The following is a 21,354-nucleotide window of genomic DNA, read 5'->3' on the forward strand; positions in this document are numbered from 1 at the left end:
TCTTGAAACTTGCTTTATAGACCAGGCTGACTTTGGACTCACAGAGATCCACATGCCTCTGACTCTCGAGTGCTGAGATTAAAGGTGTGTGCCACCTTTGCCTGACTTTTTCCATGTTGACCAGAACATCCGTTAAATTAAAAATTGCTCCCTGAGCTGGAAATAAAGTTCAGTAGTTCAGTGTGTGACATTTAGTACAAAAGAATTCAGGATTCAGGCCCAAGAACATGAGAAAAAAAATCTGTTCCCCGAGAACAGCAGTAACCATTAGGTGGACGGTCTGAGAGATGGAAGACCAAAGAGTTTCTCATCCCAGTCTTGCCATTGAAGTTGCTGGCCGTGCACTCAGATGGCAGACTTGGCAGCTTTGGCTAAATAAGTGACATGAAGCGGCTATGGTGACCATGCCTTTGGTCCCAGCACTCAGGAGGCATTTTCTTTGGCTGATGCTACAGTCAGACCCCACCCTAGAAAAGGAAATGGGCCATTCTCAACACCAGACAGAAGAGGGGACTAGGAGAGGCCAAGACCCACCTTGTGCGTGGGCGTGTGTGCGTCTCACTGCTACGTCATTAGAATGTAGGCATATGTCACTAAGATCTAAGGAGAGAGATCCACATGGCTGCTGGGGACAGCCCTCTGGACCAGATCTTCTGCAGCAGGAAGAGACTTCCAGAATACATGTCAGTGACAAATAAGAGACCTGTCCCCAGAGAGCCCATCACTGATGCACCCTCCCAAGGTCCCCATGAGAAAAGAAGCTCTAAGCCCTAGGAATGAATACAGCTGTACTTGAACAGCTGGGCGGGGTGACTTTTCTGCCATACCAACCACCAGACCCAAGTAGCATGATCCCTCAGCAATAGGGACTAGAGGGTGTGGAGTTAGAGAAAGCTTCTGCTCCCCTGGAGTTAACAGTGAAGGGAGACCGCCTTACTGGCCTGCTTGGTGTGATCCCAGGAGACCCTGGAGTGGAAAGGGACGTCCTGGTGTGAATACACAAGAGAGTGATCCAGAAGTTAGAGCTGGGTTCTGGGAGAGCTGACCTCCTTAGATTCGAGGAGCTTGCAAGTGTACAATACACTTTTTAGATGCTTCAGTTAAAAGTGATCAAGTCCGTATGAACACATGCGCAGAATCTGGGGTAAGAAGAGAAGAGAATGAAGTCTATCGGAAGGCAGAGTATGTATAGAGTATAGAGCCAGGACCTTAGCAAATTCTGGCGAGCTTGTTCAGACTTCTCTCTCTCCAGTCAAGCATGAATATTTCAGGGATTTCTCGAATATTGTTGGGAAGTGTAAAACTTGCCTGGAATTATTCTAGTGAAAATGTTCCCAGGTGTACACAGGCCTACAGAAGGCCCAGGCCCACCTAGAACATGCATGGTATCTTCATGAATTCCTCCTCTGCAGGGTCAGTCCATATCATAAGGTCAGATCACCCAACCCTCGGGAAGCTCTTTCCAGGGCCAGGAAAGCAAGACATAAAGGTTCACCCTGCGAGTCCATGTAAATGAAGGAAGAAATGAAGTCTGGCAACTAGGGGTGAGAGGAAGAGCCTGCAGATGGGGTGCAGGAGTTAGGTGCCCCCAGCCCGACAGCGTAGAAATCTGCAAAGTTTTCCTCAATGGCTCAGCTCACACGGTTCATTCCATTTGCTGTCCCTGGGTGGAACTAACCTGGCACCTTCCCTTGGCCGTATTTTCGCCCTGTTCTCTAAGCATGACTGTCACAGAGAGTGCCTGAAATGTGGCCATGAATCTCTTCATAAAGTTTCTGTCTTCTCTCTTTCAAGCTTTCAGAGTGACATCCAAGGAAATTTGCCGCCTGACATTGATGTTCTAAGCAGTCGTAAGAGTAAGGACACTGTGGGCCAGTGTCAGGCCCAGGCCAGGCTTTCCAAGCCCGGTTACCCCAGCTTTTGCTGGGCCAAATCTCTGGTGCTGTTGAAGTTGGCAAAAGGCTCTGTCTGGAGTCTGGGAGATAGAATAGCAGGGGCAGGATGATTTCTCTGAGAAGCCAGCCGATGAAATTGAAGACCATTCTCCCCTACGATAGGAACACCAAATTCTGAAAATGGCTTCAGGAGGCTTGTGAATGTCAGGGAACACCCCAGCCAAGACTGCCAAGGAGGGGCTATAATTCCAGCTGCTTGAGAGACAGGGGAGGATGATGTCAAGTTTAAGGCCAGGTTGGGCTACTAGTGAGCTCAGGGCTAGCCTGGACTCAGCTAGCTAGGACAGCTTGGCAAGATTATATCTCAATTAAAAACCTGCAAATGGGCCTGAATATGCGTCTATGGGCAGTAGAGTGCTTATGCACAGGACCCGGGATTCAATCTCTAGAACTGAAGAAAAAAAGGGATAAAACAAATACAATCCTTGCCTTTGACCTGGATTTAAACAGTTACTGATAAGACTTAAGCGTGACGCTTCAAACAAAATACAGTCAATTCTACTATAAGATGGCGTGTGTGTGCAAAAGTCACTGTGCCATGCAAAAAGAAAACCATTAAAACCACAGGCTTAGGAGAAAATAGGGTTAAGGAGCAAGACTAAAACCTGAGACTGAAAGAGAGGTAGGAGCTTGATATAAAAGATTGTAATATAGCATAAAGGATTTAAGCGCATTAAACCACCATGAAGCAGTATATGCTACAAGCATAATGTGCTTTATCTAAAGGAGACCGACTTTGGCCCCCAGGTGCAGGCCTCGGAAAGGGTGCCACTGTGGTTCACGACGGTTGTGTGGAAGTCTGGGACACGGAAGCCCTTGGCACCAAAGTCGATGGGCGTGGCTTATCACATCAGGGCCGAAGCCTGAGGCAAGCGTACTCGGTGCCGTTTTCTGAGCTGCTTTCTGTTAATAGTGCTGACTACAGTCACCCTCTGCTTCTTACAGACAAAAAGCACACACGAGACAACGCAAAATTCATGCTGTATTCCAAGTATTCTCCCTCTCATCCCATTGAGGAAAATGCTCATTTTGCAAGCAGGTGTTACAGCAGGCTTCCACGTTACACAAATGACTGCGGATCCGTGAGCCGAAGCCGCTGAGAGGTGACAAGAAGCAACGGGCTACATTTTAAGTAGATATGTATCTTTGCCTATATAACTAGATAAATCTGGCATTACTACTCACAGAGTGGTAAATTCAAATAAAAGACAAGGCTAGTTCCGTGGCCTGGAGCATACCGCGGGTTCTGCCGTAAGACTTCTCAGAACCGAGAACGCGAGACTCACGTTTTCGTCTCTGACTCGCACACGGCATGGCAGCAGCGCGCAGCTGTCCTCTCATAGTCGCCCTTCCTTGTTCCTCTGTCCGCACGCTCCACAAGCCCAACACTGCCACGGTCTGTGCTGGTTCTCCTCCCTCCCATAGGATTTTTCTACCTTTTCCCCAAGAGTAAACACTATAGGACTGGGACATAATTCTGTTGTCAGAGTGCTTGCCTAGGGTGCGGGAGACCTCAGATTCCACACCCGGGCTGACATATGCCAGGTATGGTAGCCACACCTGTTAATCCTGCTGCTTGGGAGGTGAAATCAGGGGGACCAGAAGTTCAAGCTTATTTTGGGGTTATATAACAAGTCCGTGGCCAGTCTGAGATATTTGAGACCCTTGTCTAAAATTAAACAAAATCTGTGCCAAGCATTTTATTTTCCTTTTGCTTCCACAGCAAATTTTCACATACTCAATGACCCAGTAAAAAGGCACAGATGAACAGAACGAATGAAAACAAGATCCATCCTTCTGTTGCATCCAAGGAACAAACACACCTTAAGATCAAGGATAGACATCACCTCAAGGAAAAGGATTAAAAAAAAATATTCCATGCAAATGGACGTAAGAAGCAAGATAATGTAGCCGCTTTTAATATCCAAAGAGAATAGATTTTAAACCAAAACCAATCAAAAGAGATGTAAAGGACACCTCATACTCATCAAAGCAAAACCTACGAAAGTGACATTGCAATTCTTAACATTTGTGCCCCAAACACAAGGGTGCCTGAGTTTATAAAAGAAACACCACTACAGCTTAAATCACATACTGACCCTCACACTGAGAGTGGGAGACTTCAATACCCCACTCTCACCAATAGACAGGTCATCCAGACCAAAAAAACTAAACAGAGAAATGTTGAACCTAATTGACATTATGAACCAAATGAACCTAACAGATATTTATAGAATGTTTCATGCAAATGAGAGATTATACCTTCTTCTCTGCACCACATGGAACTATGGCCAAAACTGCCCACATACTCAGACACAAAGTAAGTGTCAACAGATACAAGAAAATTAAAATAATGCCTTAATCTTACCTGACTATTAATAAGGAAGTAAATAAGACTGATAAACCCTTAAGCAAATTAATGGAAAGGCAGAGAGGGAATATCCAAACTGACAAAATTAGAAAGCAAAGAGGGACATAACAACAGACCCCGAGAAAATCCAGAGAATACAAGGGCATATTTTCAAAATCTGTACTCCATCAACTGGAAAATCTAAAAGAAATGGATAGCTTTCTCCATACATATCACTTACCAAAGTTACACTATGATCTGAAGAGTCGTTTAAAAAGACCCACAATGCCGAGTGAAATAGAAGCCGTCATTAAAAGCCCAGGACCAGATGATTTTCGTACAGAATTTCAAGGAAGAGTTGATGTGCATGCTCTTCAAGTCATCCCACAAAATACAAACAGAAGGAAGATTGCGCAGCTCATTTATGGGGCCACAGTTACCCTGATACACAAACCACACATGAAGACAAAACAAAGAATTACAGACCAATTTCCCTTATGAACAATAAAATGCAAAAGTTCTCAACCGAATACCTTCATACTGAATTTAAGAACATATCAAAAAGATCATTCCCATCATCAAATGGGCTTCATCTCAGAGATGCTGGAACGGTGTAGTACTCATAAATCAATAAATGAAATCTACCATATAAACACACGGAAAGACAGAAATCACATGATCATCTCATTAGATGCAGGAAAAGCCTTTGACAAAATCCAATACCCTTTCATGATAAAAGTCCTGGAGAGATCAGGGATACAAGGGGCATACCTAAACACAACAAAGGCAATTTGCAGCAAGTCTATAGCCAACATCAACTTAAATGGAAAGAAACTCAAAGCAATTTCATTAAAGTCAGGAACAAGATAAGGTTTTCCACTCCATATCTATTCAGTAGAGTACTTGAAGTTCTAGCTAGAACAAAAAGACAATTGAGGGAGATCAAGAAAGGGGATACAAATTGGAAAGGAAGAAGTCAAAGGATTCTTAGTTTCAGATTATATGATAGTGTACATAAGGGACATAAAATTTACTTTGGGAAACTCCTAAATCTGATAAACACTTTCAGTCAGGTAGATGATACAAAAATTAACTCACAGAAATCAGGGGCCCTCCAATATATGAATAACAAACGGACTGAGAAAGAAATCAGGTAAACAACACCTTTCCCAATAGCCTAAACTAATATAAAATATTTTGAGGTAACTCTAACCAAACAAATGAAAGACTTATATGATAAAAAACTTGAAGAAACTTGAAGAAAATATTGAAGAAGCTATCAGAGGATGAGAAGATCTCGCAAGCTCACAGGTCAATAGACATAACATGATAGAAATAGTCACCCTACTGAAAACAGTCTAGAGATTCAGTGTGATCTCTATCGAATTTCCACCACAATTCTTCATAGATCTCAAAAGAATAATCTTCAGCTTCATATGGAAACATGAGAAACCCAGGATGGCTAAAACAATGCTGGCTAATAAAAGAACTGACAGAGGCAGCGCTATCCCCTTTTCAAGTTGTTCTACAGAACTGCGGTAATAAAGAATGTGTGGTATTGGCTTAAAAACAGGTATGCTGATCGATGAAACTGAGTTGATTAATGAAACAGACATAAGTCCACATGCCTATGGAAACCAATTTTTGATAAAGAAGCAGGAAATACATACTGAAAAAAAATCTTCAACAAGCAGTGTTGATCGAACTGGTTAGCTACATATAGAAGAATCCAAATAGATCCATACTTATCACTCTGTGCAAAACTCAACTCCAAATGGACCTAAGACCTCAACATAAAATCAGACACACTGAACCTTATAGGAGAGAAAGGGGCAGTAATCTTGAAGTCACTAGCATATGAGAAAACTTCCTGAACAGAACACAGATGGCACAGGTACTAAGATCAACAATTAACAAATGGGACCTTGTGAAACTGAAAAGCTTCTATGGGCAAAAGACACAATCAGACAAAGCAGCAGCCTATGGAATGGGAAAAGATTTTCACCACCCCCGCATCTGATAGAGGACTAATATCCAAAATATATAAAGAACTCAAGAAACTAGATATCAAGAAAAAATAACTCAGTTAAAAATGGACCACAGTAGCTGTGTGGCAATGGTGCACGCCTTTAATCCCAGCATTTGGGAGGCAGAGTCAGGTAGACCTCAGGGAGTTCGTGACCAGCCTGGTCTACAAAGAGAGTTTTAGGACAGCCAAGACTGTTACACAGAAAAACCCTGTCTTTAAAAACAAAACAAAACAAAACAAAACAACAATAACAACAAAATAGGCCATAGAAACAAACAGAGAACTGTCTTTTGAGGAAACTCAAATGACTAAGAAACACTTAAAGAAATGTTTGGCACCCTTTGTCATCAGAGAAATGCAAATCAGACTGCTCTGAGATTTCATGTTACACTCATCAGAATGACAAAGATCAATAAAACAAGAGACAGCTCATATTGATGAGGATGTGGAGGAAGAGGAACACTCACCCATTGCTGGTAGGAGTGTAAACTTGCACAGCAGCTGTGGAAATCAGTGTGGCAGTTCCTCAGGAAGATGAGAATTGACCTACCTCAAGGTCCAGCTATATCACTCTTGGCCATATACCCAAAGGATGCTTGATTCTACCACAGAGACACTTGCTCAACCATGCTCACTACTGCTCTTTTCAGAATAGCCAGAAACTGGAAACAACCTAGATATCCCTCAGCAGATGATTAATAGATAAAGAAAATGTGGCATGTTTACCCAATGGAATATTACTCAGCCTTTAAAAGGAACAAAACCATGAAAATTGCAAGTAAATGGATGGAACTAGAAAAAAAATGATTCTGAATGAGATAACCCAGGCCCAGAAAGACAAATATGGTAAATATTCATTTATATATGGATTTAACCATTAAGTCAATGATAGCTAAGTTACAATCCATAGACCCACAGAGGTTAGGTATAAACTAAGGGACTAGTGGAGGTCATACAGATTTCTTAAGAAAGTTAAATAGAATAGATTGTTATGAATGGATGGAGGGTACCTGGAATGGGAGGATCAAGCAGAGAGGGAGAAGAGAGAGGGGAATGAGGGAGGGAATATGGGAAAAGACAACTGAAATTAAGGGCCATTCAAGAGGTATTATGGAAACCTAATACAGTAGATGTTTCCTAAAATATGTACATATATGAAAGAGATCTAAATGAAATCACCAAGTAATGGGGTAGATAGAATCTCAGCTGGATAGCTCATAACTTCAAATAAAGCTTCCGTTATGGGGATTGAGTTATACCTATTTGAGCTGTTGGCCAAAAGGTTCCCATGGGAACTACCAAACAACTGATAGTATGAATATTAAAAACCCAGAGACAGAATTGGGGTACAACCTGAAAACCTGAAAAAACAAAGCAGTTAAGCCACTAGAGAAGTCTTCCCTCTACCAAGGTTGGACGACCGCAAACAAGGCAGACTAAGCCTCTCTCTCCTTTCATTTTATATTCACTCTATTGTTGGGATTAAAGGCATGTGACTCCCTAGTGCTGGGATTAAAAGTGTAGGCCACCACTACCTGGACTGGTTTCTGCACTGATCTAGTATTGCCCAGGTGGCCTTGAACTCCTAGGGATCCTTCTGGTCCTGTCTCCCAAATTCTGGGATTAAAGGTGTGTGGCACAATTACCTGAACTCTAGTGGCTTTAGCTTTGCCTCTGGTCTTCAGGCAAGATTTATTTATTAAAATGCAAACAATATACCACTCTGTAACCCAGGCTGTTGCTAAGACTATACTTTGTGCTTCACAAACTGAGAGCAAAACTCCATGGTTGAAGACAGGAACATGGAGAAGTTGAGCTGGTGCCTACAAAGAAACTTCACCCCTAACAGACGTGTTAGTGTCTGTGGTATAGGAAGGCACTCTTCATGCTTCCAAAGGAGAACCATAAGCACCAACCCAGCCACAGATACTTTGATCTACAATAACGTCCTGCCTACAAGATATACTAGTGCAATGTTGACACAAATCTTATGGGAGTAACCAACCAAAATTTGGTTTGACTTAAGGCCCAATCCATGAGATAAAACCCATTCCTGATATACTGGTTGGGTAACCAAGAACCTGAGTCTAGATAGCCCAGGGACCTGGGCTAAAACCAAATGTTACTGTTTTGAAGCAAATAAGCAACAAAGAGCTCCTAACAATAAAATGACATTCTCCCAATGACATTCTGCTATACTCATAGATCAGTGCCTTGCTCAGCCATAGTTGAAGAAATTTCTCCCTACAACAGAACAAATGCAGACATTCACAGCCAGACAGTACGCAGAGAGTGAGGGACCTTGGAACCAAACTCTAAGTGGGATGTCTCCATCAGATCCTCTCCTTAGCCTCAGGGAACCTTGCAGAAGAGGAGGTGGGAAGAATGTAAAAGCTAGAGGACAGAGAAGAAACACGGCCTGACACACACATGAATTTAGAGGTTGTCGTAGCATACACAGAGCTTGCATGGGCCTGCAAAAGGTGGGGACCTAGAGCTGAAAGAAGAAGTGGACACATGCCCTGATCCCTAACCCAGAAACAATCTCCGGTTGATAACCACTTTCAAATGAAAATGTAGTTTCCTCCGAGGGGGTCTCACTGGGGAACAAATACTCTTCAGGGCAGGCTGCATGCCCAGCCGTAGATGGCCAACAGGAAGTGAACCCAACATCACCTTTGCAGGTTCCTCGTCTCATACGGTCACGTCAGGGCTTTTCTTCTCTTTCTTAAATTTTATCTTTTCTAAAATTTCTATTATTATTACTTTTCCCTCTCTTTTTTCCCTTCAGGTCCTTTGCGTATATATGGTGTTTTTATGTTTATGTGTTTATTTTAGCACATAGTTAGTGTTTTGTGGAATTCCTGAGTGTGCAAACAAGGGGGTCTCTGTTTCTGTCTGTTTCTTATGCCCTGTCTTAGAACCTTTTCCTTCTGTTTGCTTGTTTTGTCGTTTTCCAATATGTTAGTTTTTGCTTTATTTTATTATAGTTTATTTCATCACTATCCCTTAGATGTCTGTTTTTTTCTAATAAGAGACGGAAATGGGGTAGATCTGGATGGCAGAGGAGGTGGGGAGGATCTAGGAAGAGTAGGGGGAGGGAAAACCATAATCAGGATATATTATATGAGGAAAAAAAATCTATTTTCAATAAAAGGGGAAAATAAAGTAATATCATATTGCTAGCCAAACAAAAACAAACCAAAAACAACAGCAAAAAACAAACCAAAGCAAGTATCTTGCATTTCCAAAGGTCAGGAGTGCGAAATGGGCTGATGGGACAAAGTCAGCACACGGTAGGGCTGCGTTCCTTCTGAAAGTTCTGTTCCAGTGGTTCTCAGCCTTCCTAACACTGTAACCCTTTAATACAGTTCCTCGTGTTGTGGTGGCCTCAACCATAAACTTAATTTCGTTGTGACTCCATGACAGGAACTCCCTTGTGATTCACAGGTTGAGAGCCGTGACTCTAGTCAGTCATACCTCGGTTTCCCGACTTCTGAGGACACGAGTCTCCCATGACTCTGGCCTGTGTGCCACACCATCTTGCTTTGGTAATCACATCTGCTTTGATCATGACCGTTTGCCTTCTTTCCTGTGAGTCCCATGATGCTAACCTGCTCAGTGCTGCCGAACTTTCTCTAGGGATTCCCACGGGAAGGTCCTAGGTTGGGATGTAGGAGCGAGGCGCTTGAGTCCTGCTATTGGCAGGCGGCTTGTAGCAAGGGCTAAGAGGTTTTTGGATATGATGGAGGATTTGCATTGAGACCAAGAACAGTGCTTTTCTGTGGGCAGCCTGACTTCAGGTGTTCAAACCACCACTAAGAACATGCCACACATGTGATTTACCATTGATCCAGCCCTTCTCTCTGTGGGCCTGTATGTTCTTTCCACCCGCATCCAGGATCAGTCAATGTCATGGGACTTTATCGTGTATTTTACCTAGCCCTTTCCTTTGGCTTGTAAGCTTTAAGGCTCCTATCTTCCCTTTACCAGAACTTGCCTGGGTAATACGGCAATTCATTGTTAGCATCTAGATTTGAACTCAGGAACTCTGCTTTTGAAAATGAACTCTTAATCACCATGGATAGTGATTTCAGGAAAGGACATCCATTGAGGTGGATTGGGAAAACAGATAGTAGAAAAGACCACGTGGGCAAAGCAATGGAATTTAAGTGGAGAGCCTTGGTCCTTATTGGTTAATAAGCTTATACGGCAAATTCCTTATGGAATTTAATGATTACAGGAAGTGCTTCTTCACCGTACTGTAAGAATGTACAACTCTTGATAAGATCAAGGCTTGAATAGCTATTCCATGAGAAAACTTCACAGTCCAAGCTTCAGAGCAAGTCAGCTACAAACTCTAGATTGGCATAATAACATTCTGGAATAAGAGTCAACAGTCAAGGGGATTATTTTATGGATTATTAAGCCATTTGACTGTGGCTTAAATGTCCGTGAGCTAGAGTATTATGCTCAACTTATCCCAATGGCTGAAGGGTCACAGGACAAGAAATTCAGAAGAGGCAGGTGCTAAAAACCACTTCTGGCCTCTGAGTCTTTATCAGCCTCTGCCTGGTCACAAGTGCAGCTCTAAGCCTGATGACGAGACCCGGTGAAGACAATGCCCTGCAGAATGCTTCCGCACTTCATGTTTGCAGATACTGTTTGAACCCGGACAGATAGGAACATTTGCCTTTTCCATTTGTTAAACTGATGCCTTAAATACAAACAATAGACACCCCAGAATTTGTGGGTCCTTACTTTATTGAAGACAGAGTAAGATCTTGATGGAGAAGACCCTGTCTACAAGTTCATGCAGTTTATTATATTTACAAACCAGATTATTACATCAAGTGTCAGGGAGCACCAGAGTGCGTTTTAAAGATGCATTGGTGAAAACTGGAAGCAAATCCTGTTTTAACACCTGGAACCTGATAAGGATCTAAAGTCTTCTTGCTAGTTAGGAAACTACCTTATCACTTAATTTTCCCTAGAAGTTAACCTTGTCCATTTTTTGCAATGGGATACAGGATGGTTGTTCAGTCAAGAGGCGCAGTCGTTACCCTATGAAAAGTTCCTGCAGAAAAGGCCAAGCTGGCCCTTTACTCATTGTGCAAGTCTCTTTCTGACTGTCAGACAAACCAGGTAAGGTGCCAGGGATCAAAGTGTTTGTGTTTACGTCTTTGAAATCTGGTTGTGTCTCCTGTGTGCCACACACACACACACACACACACACACACACACACACACTTCTTGGTGAGTACTGAAAACTGGAATTCACCCATGTCTCTCTTTTTCCTGTCTAAGATGCAGATGGGGCACATTCTGTGGAGTCTGTCCATCCCTGCCCCCACACGCACACGTCTACCTAGCCAATGGAAAAGAAAAACGACTTACTCACACTCATCCACTGTACGAAGATTTCCAGGCTGCAATGGGAGGGCTCTGCCTCTCCTTGAAGGATGAATAAATAGGTAGCTGCAGAGACAACCTGTCCACAGTCAGGCTGAAGTGAAAACCAGACCCAGGCCCTGCTCATCTGGTAGCTGGAGACCCAGTTCTGGTGGTATGGAGAAGACCCTTCTCTGTCTGATAGTCATCTGCTTGGGGACAGTGGCTCATAAAACAAGCCCCCAAGGGCCAGATCGCCTCCTGATTAGACTTCGTCACCTGATAGACATTGTGGAACAGCTGAAAATTTATGTGAATGACTTGGTAAGACCATGCTTGCCACAATGCAATTTAAATAATATTTCTCAACTAATGCAAAAGCAGCCTTTTGACTTATATCACTAACTCAGAACTAATTCTCTTTCGGCTAGGATCCTGACCTTCTGCCAGCTCCACACGATGTAAAGGTAAGATCAGCTGAATTAAATACTGCAAATGTATTTTATGCAAACTTTAAAGTCTCACGAAGCTCTAAAATGATGATTTAGGTGGATACTTCTTTTCAATGATTTGGGGGATTAATAATTGATTGGTAAAATACTTATTTGCATTTTGGCTATGTATCCAAACATTTACCAGCAAACCATGCAATGACATATCATATTGTAGCCTCTAAGCCTCTAAGAATGCTCCTAACCAATGTTACTAAGACAAACCCACAAGGATTAAAAAAAAAAAAAATTCTGTGCTGGGATCAGTTTCTAAACAAGAAACAGATAATCATATTTTCAGAACCTTAGGCGTGAAAGCTCTGTGACCCTCTTTGTAATCTCGTTTAAGATAAGAGGCAACATTTGCATCTGAATAACAAATCTTTAAAAAGAAAGAAAGATTCAGATTGTAAGGAAGGCACAGAGACTGAGTGCGGAAATCAAAAGTCTCTGGGTGCAATTCCCGTGTACCTTGGCCTCAGTGAGTCTTCTGGTCTTTAGCCTTTGGCGAGGTCTTTCAAAGAGGTCCCTTCCAACAGCTCAGTCCGCCTCGGGTCCTAGTCCCTCGGAGGAGAGGCTCGGCACACAGTGCAGAGGGGCTTCTGCCAATCTTTTCCCCAAGAACTTCTTAGGTCTGATCTTCGGCTTGGTACCAAACGTTGTGAATGAAACTGGGGAAATGCTCGCTCTGCTAGACTTTAACAACATAAGTTAGGAAGCCCAGGAAAGGGTTGCCAGTAACTGGAGCACCACATAGGTGCATTCGCAGAGGAGTTATGGTAAATGGCAGTGTAAAAGGTTAGAAAGTGGATGAGTCACAGCCTCTGCTCGCCCTACAGCTCGTTCTAGCTCGGAATGCGACCAGCGACCACTCTTGGGTTTACTAGGGCCTTCCTAATCAGCCACCGCTAAAATGAAAGTAGCACATGCGACTTATTGAAAGGACATTTCCAATAAGCAAAAAAAAATATTTCTTATTATGTCTGTGTCTCAGCCTCTCACGCACTGTGTTGATGGCTGCGGGTAGAGGGCTTTCCGGGGTTTCCTGCCTGCAGTCTACCCTTCGCAAAGTAAAAATTAGGAAAAGTCCTTGTTTTCAGCTGGGTTGACCCAATGACTACTTTGTGCATGTGCTTTTTTAGTGAAGGTGTCTTTTTAAGTCTGAATTTCCCAGTGGCTACTTTAATGTTTATTACCATCACATTGCTAATGCGCAGTGCTCACACGAGTTGATCGGATATCTGCGATTGTATACATGCATGCATCTTGACCACCGGCCCTCTCACCCTCTTCATCTGCCCCCTCCCAGCCTCTAGTGATCCATCTTCTATGGGAGGATTTTTAAAAATCTTACATCTCCCTGAGAAGATTGCATCTTTCTGATGATCTGATCAGGCAGTGCTAAGTGGATCTCTAACTACCATCTCCAGACTATGCTGGCAGACAGACTCAAGGCAGAGAGGAAGGCAGTGAGAACCACGGAAGTTGTATAGCAAGTTTTCAAAGCCAGCATCCAAAGAAGGAGCTGGAGCAAACTCTACCAAGCTACAGAGATCTGTAATGGGCACCCCCTCTTTTGTTCTTTCTTTTCTTCTCTCTCCAGGGGTTTGCTGTCCCTCGCTAAGTAGGCACTTGACAGTATGTAGGGAAACTTTGGTTGGCACAATTAGGAATGTGGATGAGAGCACTACCAGCGTTTGGTCATTAGAGGTCGGGAATGCTAGTGAATGTTCTAGAATGTGTAGAATGAATCTGACAGCCAAGTAATCAGCAATGCTGCCATTAGGAACCCCCATCTGTGAGCAGAGCCAGTCCGTGAGAGCGAAGGCAAGTCTCCTAACAGCTGGTGAGAGACTTTGTGCTCAAGGGCTATGGCTTTCCTTCCAAAAGATAAGACTCTAACCAGGTCAGAAACAGGCTTTAAGAAATTAATCTTATTCTTTTCAGATATCCAGTTGCAGAGTTAGCGAGCCAGTGCGGCTTTTATTAAAATCTCTGGCTAAAGAGGGGCTGGCTCCGTAACTCCTTTCTGGGGCTTCTTTCTGTACCTTTCATGTAGAAACCATGCAGGTTTAGAAAATTCCCCCACATTCTCCGGCGAGAGCCACTGAGGACAGCATCTGGGAGCACTTGGCATTGTCCTCTGACTCTGAGCCTCCTGGGAGCCCTGAGACTCTAGATTCCCTCCAGGTCTCCACACAGCTCCACATTCCTCAGGCAGCAGGCTGGGCCTGCTTCCTCACGGCCTTTCTGCCTTTGCTTCAGCTGATTCTTGTACCTGATCACACATTTCCTGTAGGACAAGAACCAAAGCAGGGCAGTGTCTGTCCGTGGTGGCTGGAGAAGGGTGGCAACAGCCGTGTAGCCACATCCTGAAGTCACATCTCCGTTCTAGTCTGTCTGTGGAGCTTTGCTGGCTGGGCCTGGTCACTCCTGGCAGGATAGTCTCAGGGAGTTTGCTCTTAGGACCCCTCCCCAAGCTCCTTTGGAACCTAATTTTCTTTCAGTGTACAAATGAAAATGTCAACTCAGCAAAATGAACCTCTGTGAGAAATGATGGTTTCTCAGATCATCACGGGTGAGGCAGTTAGCATTTTCAGTTTCAGCTGGAAAATTTACCTCTTTAAATATGAATATTATTTTTTTCCAGTAAGTTAAGCCGGTTGTGGTCAAAAAGAAGAGAAAAGAAAAAACTTCAACAAACATGAACATGTGGTTTTCAAGGAAAAAAAAGTGCTATAATTAACATTTATAAATAGTTTCTATTAAATAAGCATTTTGGCAAACATGGGAAGGCCAGCACCTTGCCCTGGTGACAGGCAAGCTACCCTGATAGAAGGAACTAGATAAGGCCTGCTGGGCTTGCGGCTACCTATGCAAAGCAAGGCGGATGGGCTTGTGTTATTAGTCAACATTCATAGCGGGCGAGTGCGCAGCTTGGAAAAATGCAAAGCAGGCGGCTCTTTCAGCTGATTGTCCCTGAGAAGACGCAGGCTCTCTCCGCAGCTGGGAAGGAGGGAGGCCTTTGGTTGGAAGTTAGTGGCTTCCGTGCATAGCGGTGAAGAGAAGATGTGCCAACTTCAGGGGGAGAACAACACCTCACAGACATTTGCTGAAGGAAGCAGCAGTGTGGGCGAAAAGAACCCCGGAAGGAGCTCTTGGAGGAGAGTTAGGCCAGTTTCAGGCGTTGCCCTTCCAGAGCCAAGGCTGTATGTAGCTCAGCAGGTGAAACTCTTTCCTGGTGTTGCCTTCCAGGGGATTCCGTTGCTAAGACGTGGCCTTCTTTACTGCCCAGTACTGATTTGGCCAAACCAAAGAGAAGGCTTTGCTCCCAAATCTTTCTTCTTCTCCGATCTCTGTGGTGCTGCTCTGCCGAAGAGGCCCTCCTTCCTTCCACTGGCTAAGCAAGTCTTGCTTTCTGTATTTGGATCTTGATGCATGGGGAACCCTGTCCTACCCAGACATGATGTGACTGGGGTTTGCTAGCCTGAGCAGGTGCAACGACTCTCTGGGGTACTGCAGTGCTCTTAACTCGTTCACCAACTATCCCACAAATAGTAACCGAGCAACTTACGGATGACCAGGCCGGCAGCAGGCACTACACCAGGCATATCACCCATGGAGACTCCTGTGTGCATAGTGGACAGAACTGGCAGATTCTTAGCCAGACTGTTGGGTCGCGTTCCCAGAGTTAGTTCCCACTGGTCACAATTACAGCCTCAGAATTCAGCAACTGGGCTCTTAAACTAATTTCTGTCACAGATAGAAAGACTGGTCTGTTAACTCAGTGGTAGACTGCTTGCCTAGTAAATGTGTGGGGGTCCTGGGTTCTCACCACACACACACACACACACACACAGACACACAGACACACACACACACACACACAAACAACACACACACGCACAATCCCATAAAGCTCGTGCCCACCACTTTAACCTCAGAGGGCATCAGCACAGCGCCGGGCACAGGAAATTGTGAAGGGTGAGGCCCCTGCCCATCTCTGTGCAGCAGGAAGAGGCTGCTTCTTCTCCCAGACACTGGAGCTGTGTGAGTGGAACTTCTGTCTTCAGCAGAGTTTAAGTGGAGATAGAACCAGACCTAATGCAGCCACTAAAACAAATGTCCAAGATAGGACACGCAGAAACTGCGGTCTGGATGGTCATTTTTAACCTTTGGAGCAACATTCATGAACATACGCTAATTAGTCATCTCTTTCAGGTTATTAACACATGCTGATCATCTCTTTCAGGACATTAACATACGCTAATCGTCTCTTGGAGTATTCACATATGTTAATTATCTCTCCTTCAGGAGCACTGTGAGCGGTCAGCTTTTGCCTGTTTTCAGAAGGCCAAACTCAAGCCAGCAAGCCCGGGAAACAAAACGCTCATCAGCGACTTGGTCACTCAGCTGAGGAGGAGGCTGCCGGCCACGAAGGGGAGGAAGCCGAGGAGCACAGCTGTAAGACGGTCCTTTGCCATCTCTCGTCTTTGCAGTGTGTTGCCTGTCTTGTTTTAACTTATCCGCTCTGGCATCCTGGGCTCCCCCCCCCCACACAGCTAGAGCCCTTCATAGAAGGCACATTTTCGTGAGGTGCTGTCACCTGCCAAGGCTTCACACTCTGTTTGGAAACCCAACTAGCTGCCACTCCCTGGCAGCCAACGGAAGCTTTCAGAGGAAAGAAACCGTTAGACAGAGATGTTAATATTTTCCTTTCCCTCCTGTGCTGGCATTGCTTGTGCCGTTGTCATCAGGGACTACATCCCAACTTTCTGACAAGAAAGGAGATAGCCTACGAGATGCCAGGGTTAGAATATTACTGTCCCAGGCAAAAGCAGAGTTAGCATTGGATTTAAGGGGGACACGTGGAGATTTTCCAGGTTCCTCCTTTGGGACTCTGAATTCTTCTTGACTGTCTTTTCTTTGACCAGCTCACCTGCAATTCAGAGACTCAAGAATTGAGTAACTCAAGCATTAATCAAAAGCAGCAGAGATAGCATAAAAGAAGTTGCTTTGCTTTGTTTACCAGTCATCTGTCCGTCAAGAAATTCCACATGGACTAAAATTAAGTAGTGATTACATTATGAAAAGGAGTCTGGTTTCTTTTGATTGCTTCACCAGGTTGTTATGTGGAAATGTCCCTCTGAAACTTTCTTTACAACGAAAGGAACTGCTTAAGATGGTAGTGCATGCCTGTGAGACCAGTACCTAGAGACTGAGGCAGGAGGATTGAGAGTTCCAGGACAGTCTGGGTTATGAGTGTTCAAGAAGGTGGAAGGAAGGAAGGAAGAAAGGAAGGAAGGAAGGAAGGGAGGGAGGAAGAAAGGGAGGGAAGAAGGAAGGGAGGAAGGAAGGAAGGAAGGAAAGAAGGAAGAAAGGAAGGGAGGGAGGGAGGGAAGAAGGAAGGAAGGAAGGAAGAAAGGGAAGGAGGGAGGGAGGAAGGAAGGAAGGACAGAAGGAGGAGAAACGAAGACAAGAGGGTAGGGAGAAAGGACGGAAAAAAGTAAGGAACTAAACCCAGTTATGAAACTCGGGGTCAGAGACTGTGTAGACCTGGAGCTCAACCCTTCTGGGTTAAGCGCCTTCACGCCTTCATTCACGGGCGAGGAAAGTGAGGTCTTCTGAAAAGGCCGACTTTCTCCAGGTTTCAGCCGTGTCAGGAAGAACACCGCTGCTGTGTTTCCACCGGATGTTCTCACTGTAATAGCACGTGAGCGAGCACCAGAAACGGCCTGGCGTCTTGGTGTCAGAACAGGACTAAGCATGAAGCTGAGGGAGAAAGGGGGAGGGAGTGAGAGAGTACGACAAGGAGGAAAGCTAACAACATTCATAAGGGTTTGCTCTCCTTGATAAACTTCAAGGAATGTATCAGGTCAAACGAAGATGCGATGTGAAATATGATCTGGGGAGATAACCTCTGTAGAACTGGTCTTAAGGGGGGGATGCTAGACACCACTTCTGTATCCGAAAATAGTGCGAGCACCATTCTGTGCCAGAAAACAGAGCAGCCGCCTCATATCCTGTACTGAAAGCGTATCTAGTTCTTAGGAAACGCTTGTGATTGACTAAACAAATAAATGAGGAGATAAAAGTAACAACAGAGCATGTATCAACCCGGGTAGCAAGAAGCAAAGAAAACAGAACAAAAGGAGCAAAAAGGATATCATATTTTAAACACCAAAACATGACAGTTGTCTCTGACGGTGAAATCACAAATGAATTCCAGAACAATTTTGCAAATTTTTCCTAATGTTTGTTACTGCACATGACTTATGCTTTCAATAGAAGAAATACGCTCTGCATAAGTATTTTATGAGACAGGAAAACTTTTAAAGCCTGTAACCTTTTCTCTGCTTGTTTATTTATTCTGATTTCCAGAAATGTCCTTCCTGTGATTCTTATGAGAAAAAAGCACCCAAGGAATTCCTAGAAAGACTAAAATGGCTCCTTCAAAAGGTATGCACCTCCACTCTGTTTATTTCTCCTTTTGTTGCCTCCGCGTTGCCTCTTGTGCCCTGTGACTCATGGGCCATTGTTTCCACAGATGACACATCAGCAGCTTTCCTAGAACGCACAGGACCTGAAGATTCCCAAGGACCCGAGGAGACACTGGACACTATAGACACTCACAAGCGCAGGAGTGCACCTTGCTTCCTGGACTGTGACTGGAGAAGTACAATATATTACGATAGGAATGACTCATAAAAGCTGTAGGCTAAGATCCTTTGCCAAAGTACTACACAGATACTGCGTTCACTGACAGGTTCCATGCTGTCAACATGGGAAATCTCTCCTCGGAGAGCTCAGCTTCCCGCGTCGTGGATTTCTGTGGCTTCTCATCTTATTTCCCAACGGGGACATGCTTTGATTGGAAGGGAAAAAAACTAAAGATTTTAACTAAAAATACAGCTAGGGAATTTGTCGGTCTGCAAGAATAAGATCTTTTGTGATCCTAACGGAATGATGTAAGCTGAAAATACAGAAGCGGAGGATGAAATCGGAAATTGAAGTCTTTATTCTTTAAGGAAAACCTTGTACTTAAAAGCATGTCTGAAGGGCTTGCTCGTTCTAATCAAACATCCAGCATGCGGATGTCTAGTCTATTGATGCTCTAGGGGAGAGTTTTCCTAGACGGGTACGAGCAAGTTTTCTTTTTTATTAGGGCTATCAAAATATTTAAATAGTTAGAATTTAACCCATTCATGAACTTCTCTCCCGGTCTTCCTTGTCTTTCTAAAGTGGCAATGGCATATTAAGAAGCAGGCTTCACTTGCCTTCCCCCAATGTCAAGCCATTTTATAAGCTAATACTTTAAACTTGTGAGGATGGTAACTAAAACCTGTGGTAGGGCTAACATCAGCAGAATCTTCGGGAGCCAATCGAGTTTCGAAGTTTTGTAGCTCTCATCTCAAATGGTGTGGGTGTCTTGTGATCAGTCTGCTAACTCCAGCCTTCAGACTCCTTTCCCACCCCTGCTCTTTCCTTTCCTCTTTGTAGAGCAGGTCTTCTGAGATACAGACATTTCAAACATGTGGAGCATTTAAGAAACGTTGCGTGAACCCTTTTGATAAGTTAAATTCGACCATTTGTTTAAAGTCAAAATCAGGAGATAAACTAAGAGACCAGAGGTTCTGTCCCAGTTTTAAACAGACTTTTACTTAACCTTTCAATCTTTTAACCCGAGATGGTAAAAATAAGCAAAGGGTTCTGCCATTTAATGTAAATTCTGACAGTCTGTTTCAATGTGAGGTTAAAGTCTAGTAAGCTATTTGCCCTGGAATAGTACAACCTCTTTGAGAATTTCTTATTGTTAAAATGGACCTGAGAGCCCAGGAGCATGTACCGGGGCAGGAGGTGGAGGATGGGGTGGGGGTAGGGGTGGGGGCTTTGAGCCAAGGAAGAAATGTCTGTATGTAGAAGTGCTTTTGAAACAACACCGAGACAGTGTACAGCTCTAATCTACAGCTGATTATTTAATTCCCAGCAAAGTGTCGCAATCAGAAACAATGTACTCTCTTAAAAGTTTAAAATATCTTTATTGTAAAGAAATTGTGCAAATGCGCAACTCGTGATGCCCTTATATACAGAGAGCCCACCTAAGTGTCAAATGGTGCTAGCACAGGCTGCTGAACTCGAGGCTTGGACGCTGAAGCAGAAATGCAAACCTTCAGGAAGAAATGGTGGAGAGAGAGGGTGTCTACACGTTTTATGTTGTTGTTGTTGTTGTTGTTGTTGTTTCTGGCTTTGTAACTGTCGACTTCTTGACACTGTGGTTTTATATTTAAGACAACATATTTATTTTGGTGTGTTTATCGTTTAAAATATCTGTTCTAGCCTCTTAGATCATTGAGCATTTCTAACTCTGGAAGTAAGAATAATTCAGTGGTGCCCAGCAGAGAGCTTGGATAGTTTGAAAGCTCCAGCAAAAGGTCCACCACCAGTCAAGGGAAAGTCAGACTTTAAAGCAAGTCCTAGACGGCAGGACCTCTACCTCTCTGTGTCTGAGACTCAGCCAGTCCTTGAGAGGGTTGTAAGGACGTCCTTGTCCACCTGCGGGTGATAGCGCGTAGATCTGACATACTGTTGCCCACGAAACGTGGCCACTTGCTTACATTCTTTTGGCTTTCATTTCCTTATCTGTACAACAGGACTACAGGGCTTTCCTAGGTCTATTCTGTGTTTTTTTTTTTTTGTTTTCTGATCTTTGTATGTCTGAGTATTAATGACCTGGGTACTCTTACAGAAACATCTGACCCCACTTCTGAGTTAAATTTCAGCTCAAGTATAATATTCAGTTCCTCAATAAGGAAAGAAGGAAGGAAGGAAGAAATGAAGGAAGGAAGGAAGGAAGGAAGGAAGGAAGGAAGAAAGGAAGGAAGGAAGGAACGGATGAAGGGTTGCGGTGGGTCATAAGGGTTCAGAGAAAATTAGTTATGACTGTTAGTATTTTAGCTGAAGGTGTCTCCTTCATACTCGTGAATAAATTCATAGCATTATTAATCTACATTATTGCTCTGTTTTATTTACAGTTACACCTGAGAATTTAGTTTTAATATGAATGATGTACTTTATAACTTAATGATTATTTATTATGTATTTGGTTTGGAATGTTTGTGTTCATGGCTTCTTATTTAA

At 43.7% G+C, this 21,354-nt stretch overlaps 1 protein-coding gene and 1 long non-coding RNA gene across 2 annotated transcripts in view; one reads left to right on the top strand and one right to left on the bottom strand.

Moving 5' to 3' along the window:
• LOC125394072 (uncharacterized) overlaps positions 1-13,106 on the bottom strand; it is a 27,067-nt gene extending 13,961 nt beyond the window's left edge. Inside the window, exon 1 of the long non-coding RNA XR_007230077.3 lies at positions 12,688-13,106. This is a non-coding gene — a long non-coding RNA (uncharacterized LOC125394072). The remainder of the gene's footprint in view (positions 1-12,687) is intronic.
• On the top strand, positions 11,688-20,074 carry Il21 (interleukin 21). The gene is made up of 5 exons (XM_048424770.3): positions 11,688-12,049; positions 12,157-12,192; positions 16,531-16,680; positions 18,598-18,675; positions 18,764-20,074. Exons 1-5 carry the CDS (start codon positions 11,903-11,905, stop codon positions 18,785-18,787), a joined length of 435 nt encoding a protein of 144 aa, XP_048280727.1. The 5' UTR covers positions 11,688-11,902; the 3' UTR covers positions 18,788-20,074.
• Positions 20,075-21,354: the final 1,280 nt, after the last annotated feature.

This window comes from Myodes glareolus, chromosome 20, assembly GCF_982192425.1.
Source record: "Myodes glareolus chromosome 20, mMyoGla1.1, whole genome shotgun sequence".
Taxonomy (NCBI): Eukaryota; Metazoa; Chordata; class Mammalia; order Rodentia; family Cricetidae; genus Myodes; species Myodes glareolus.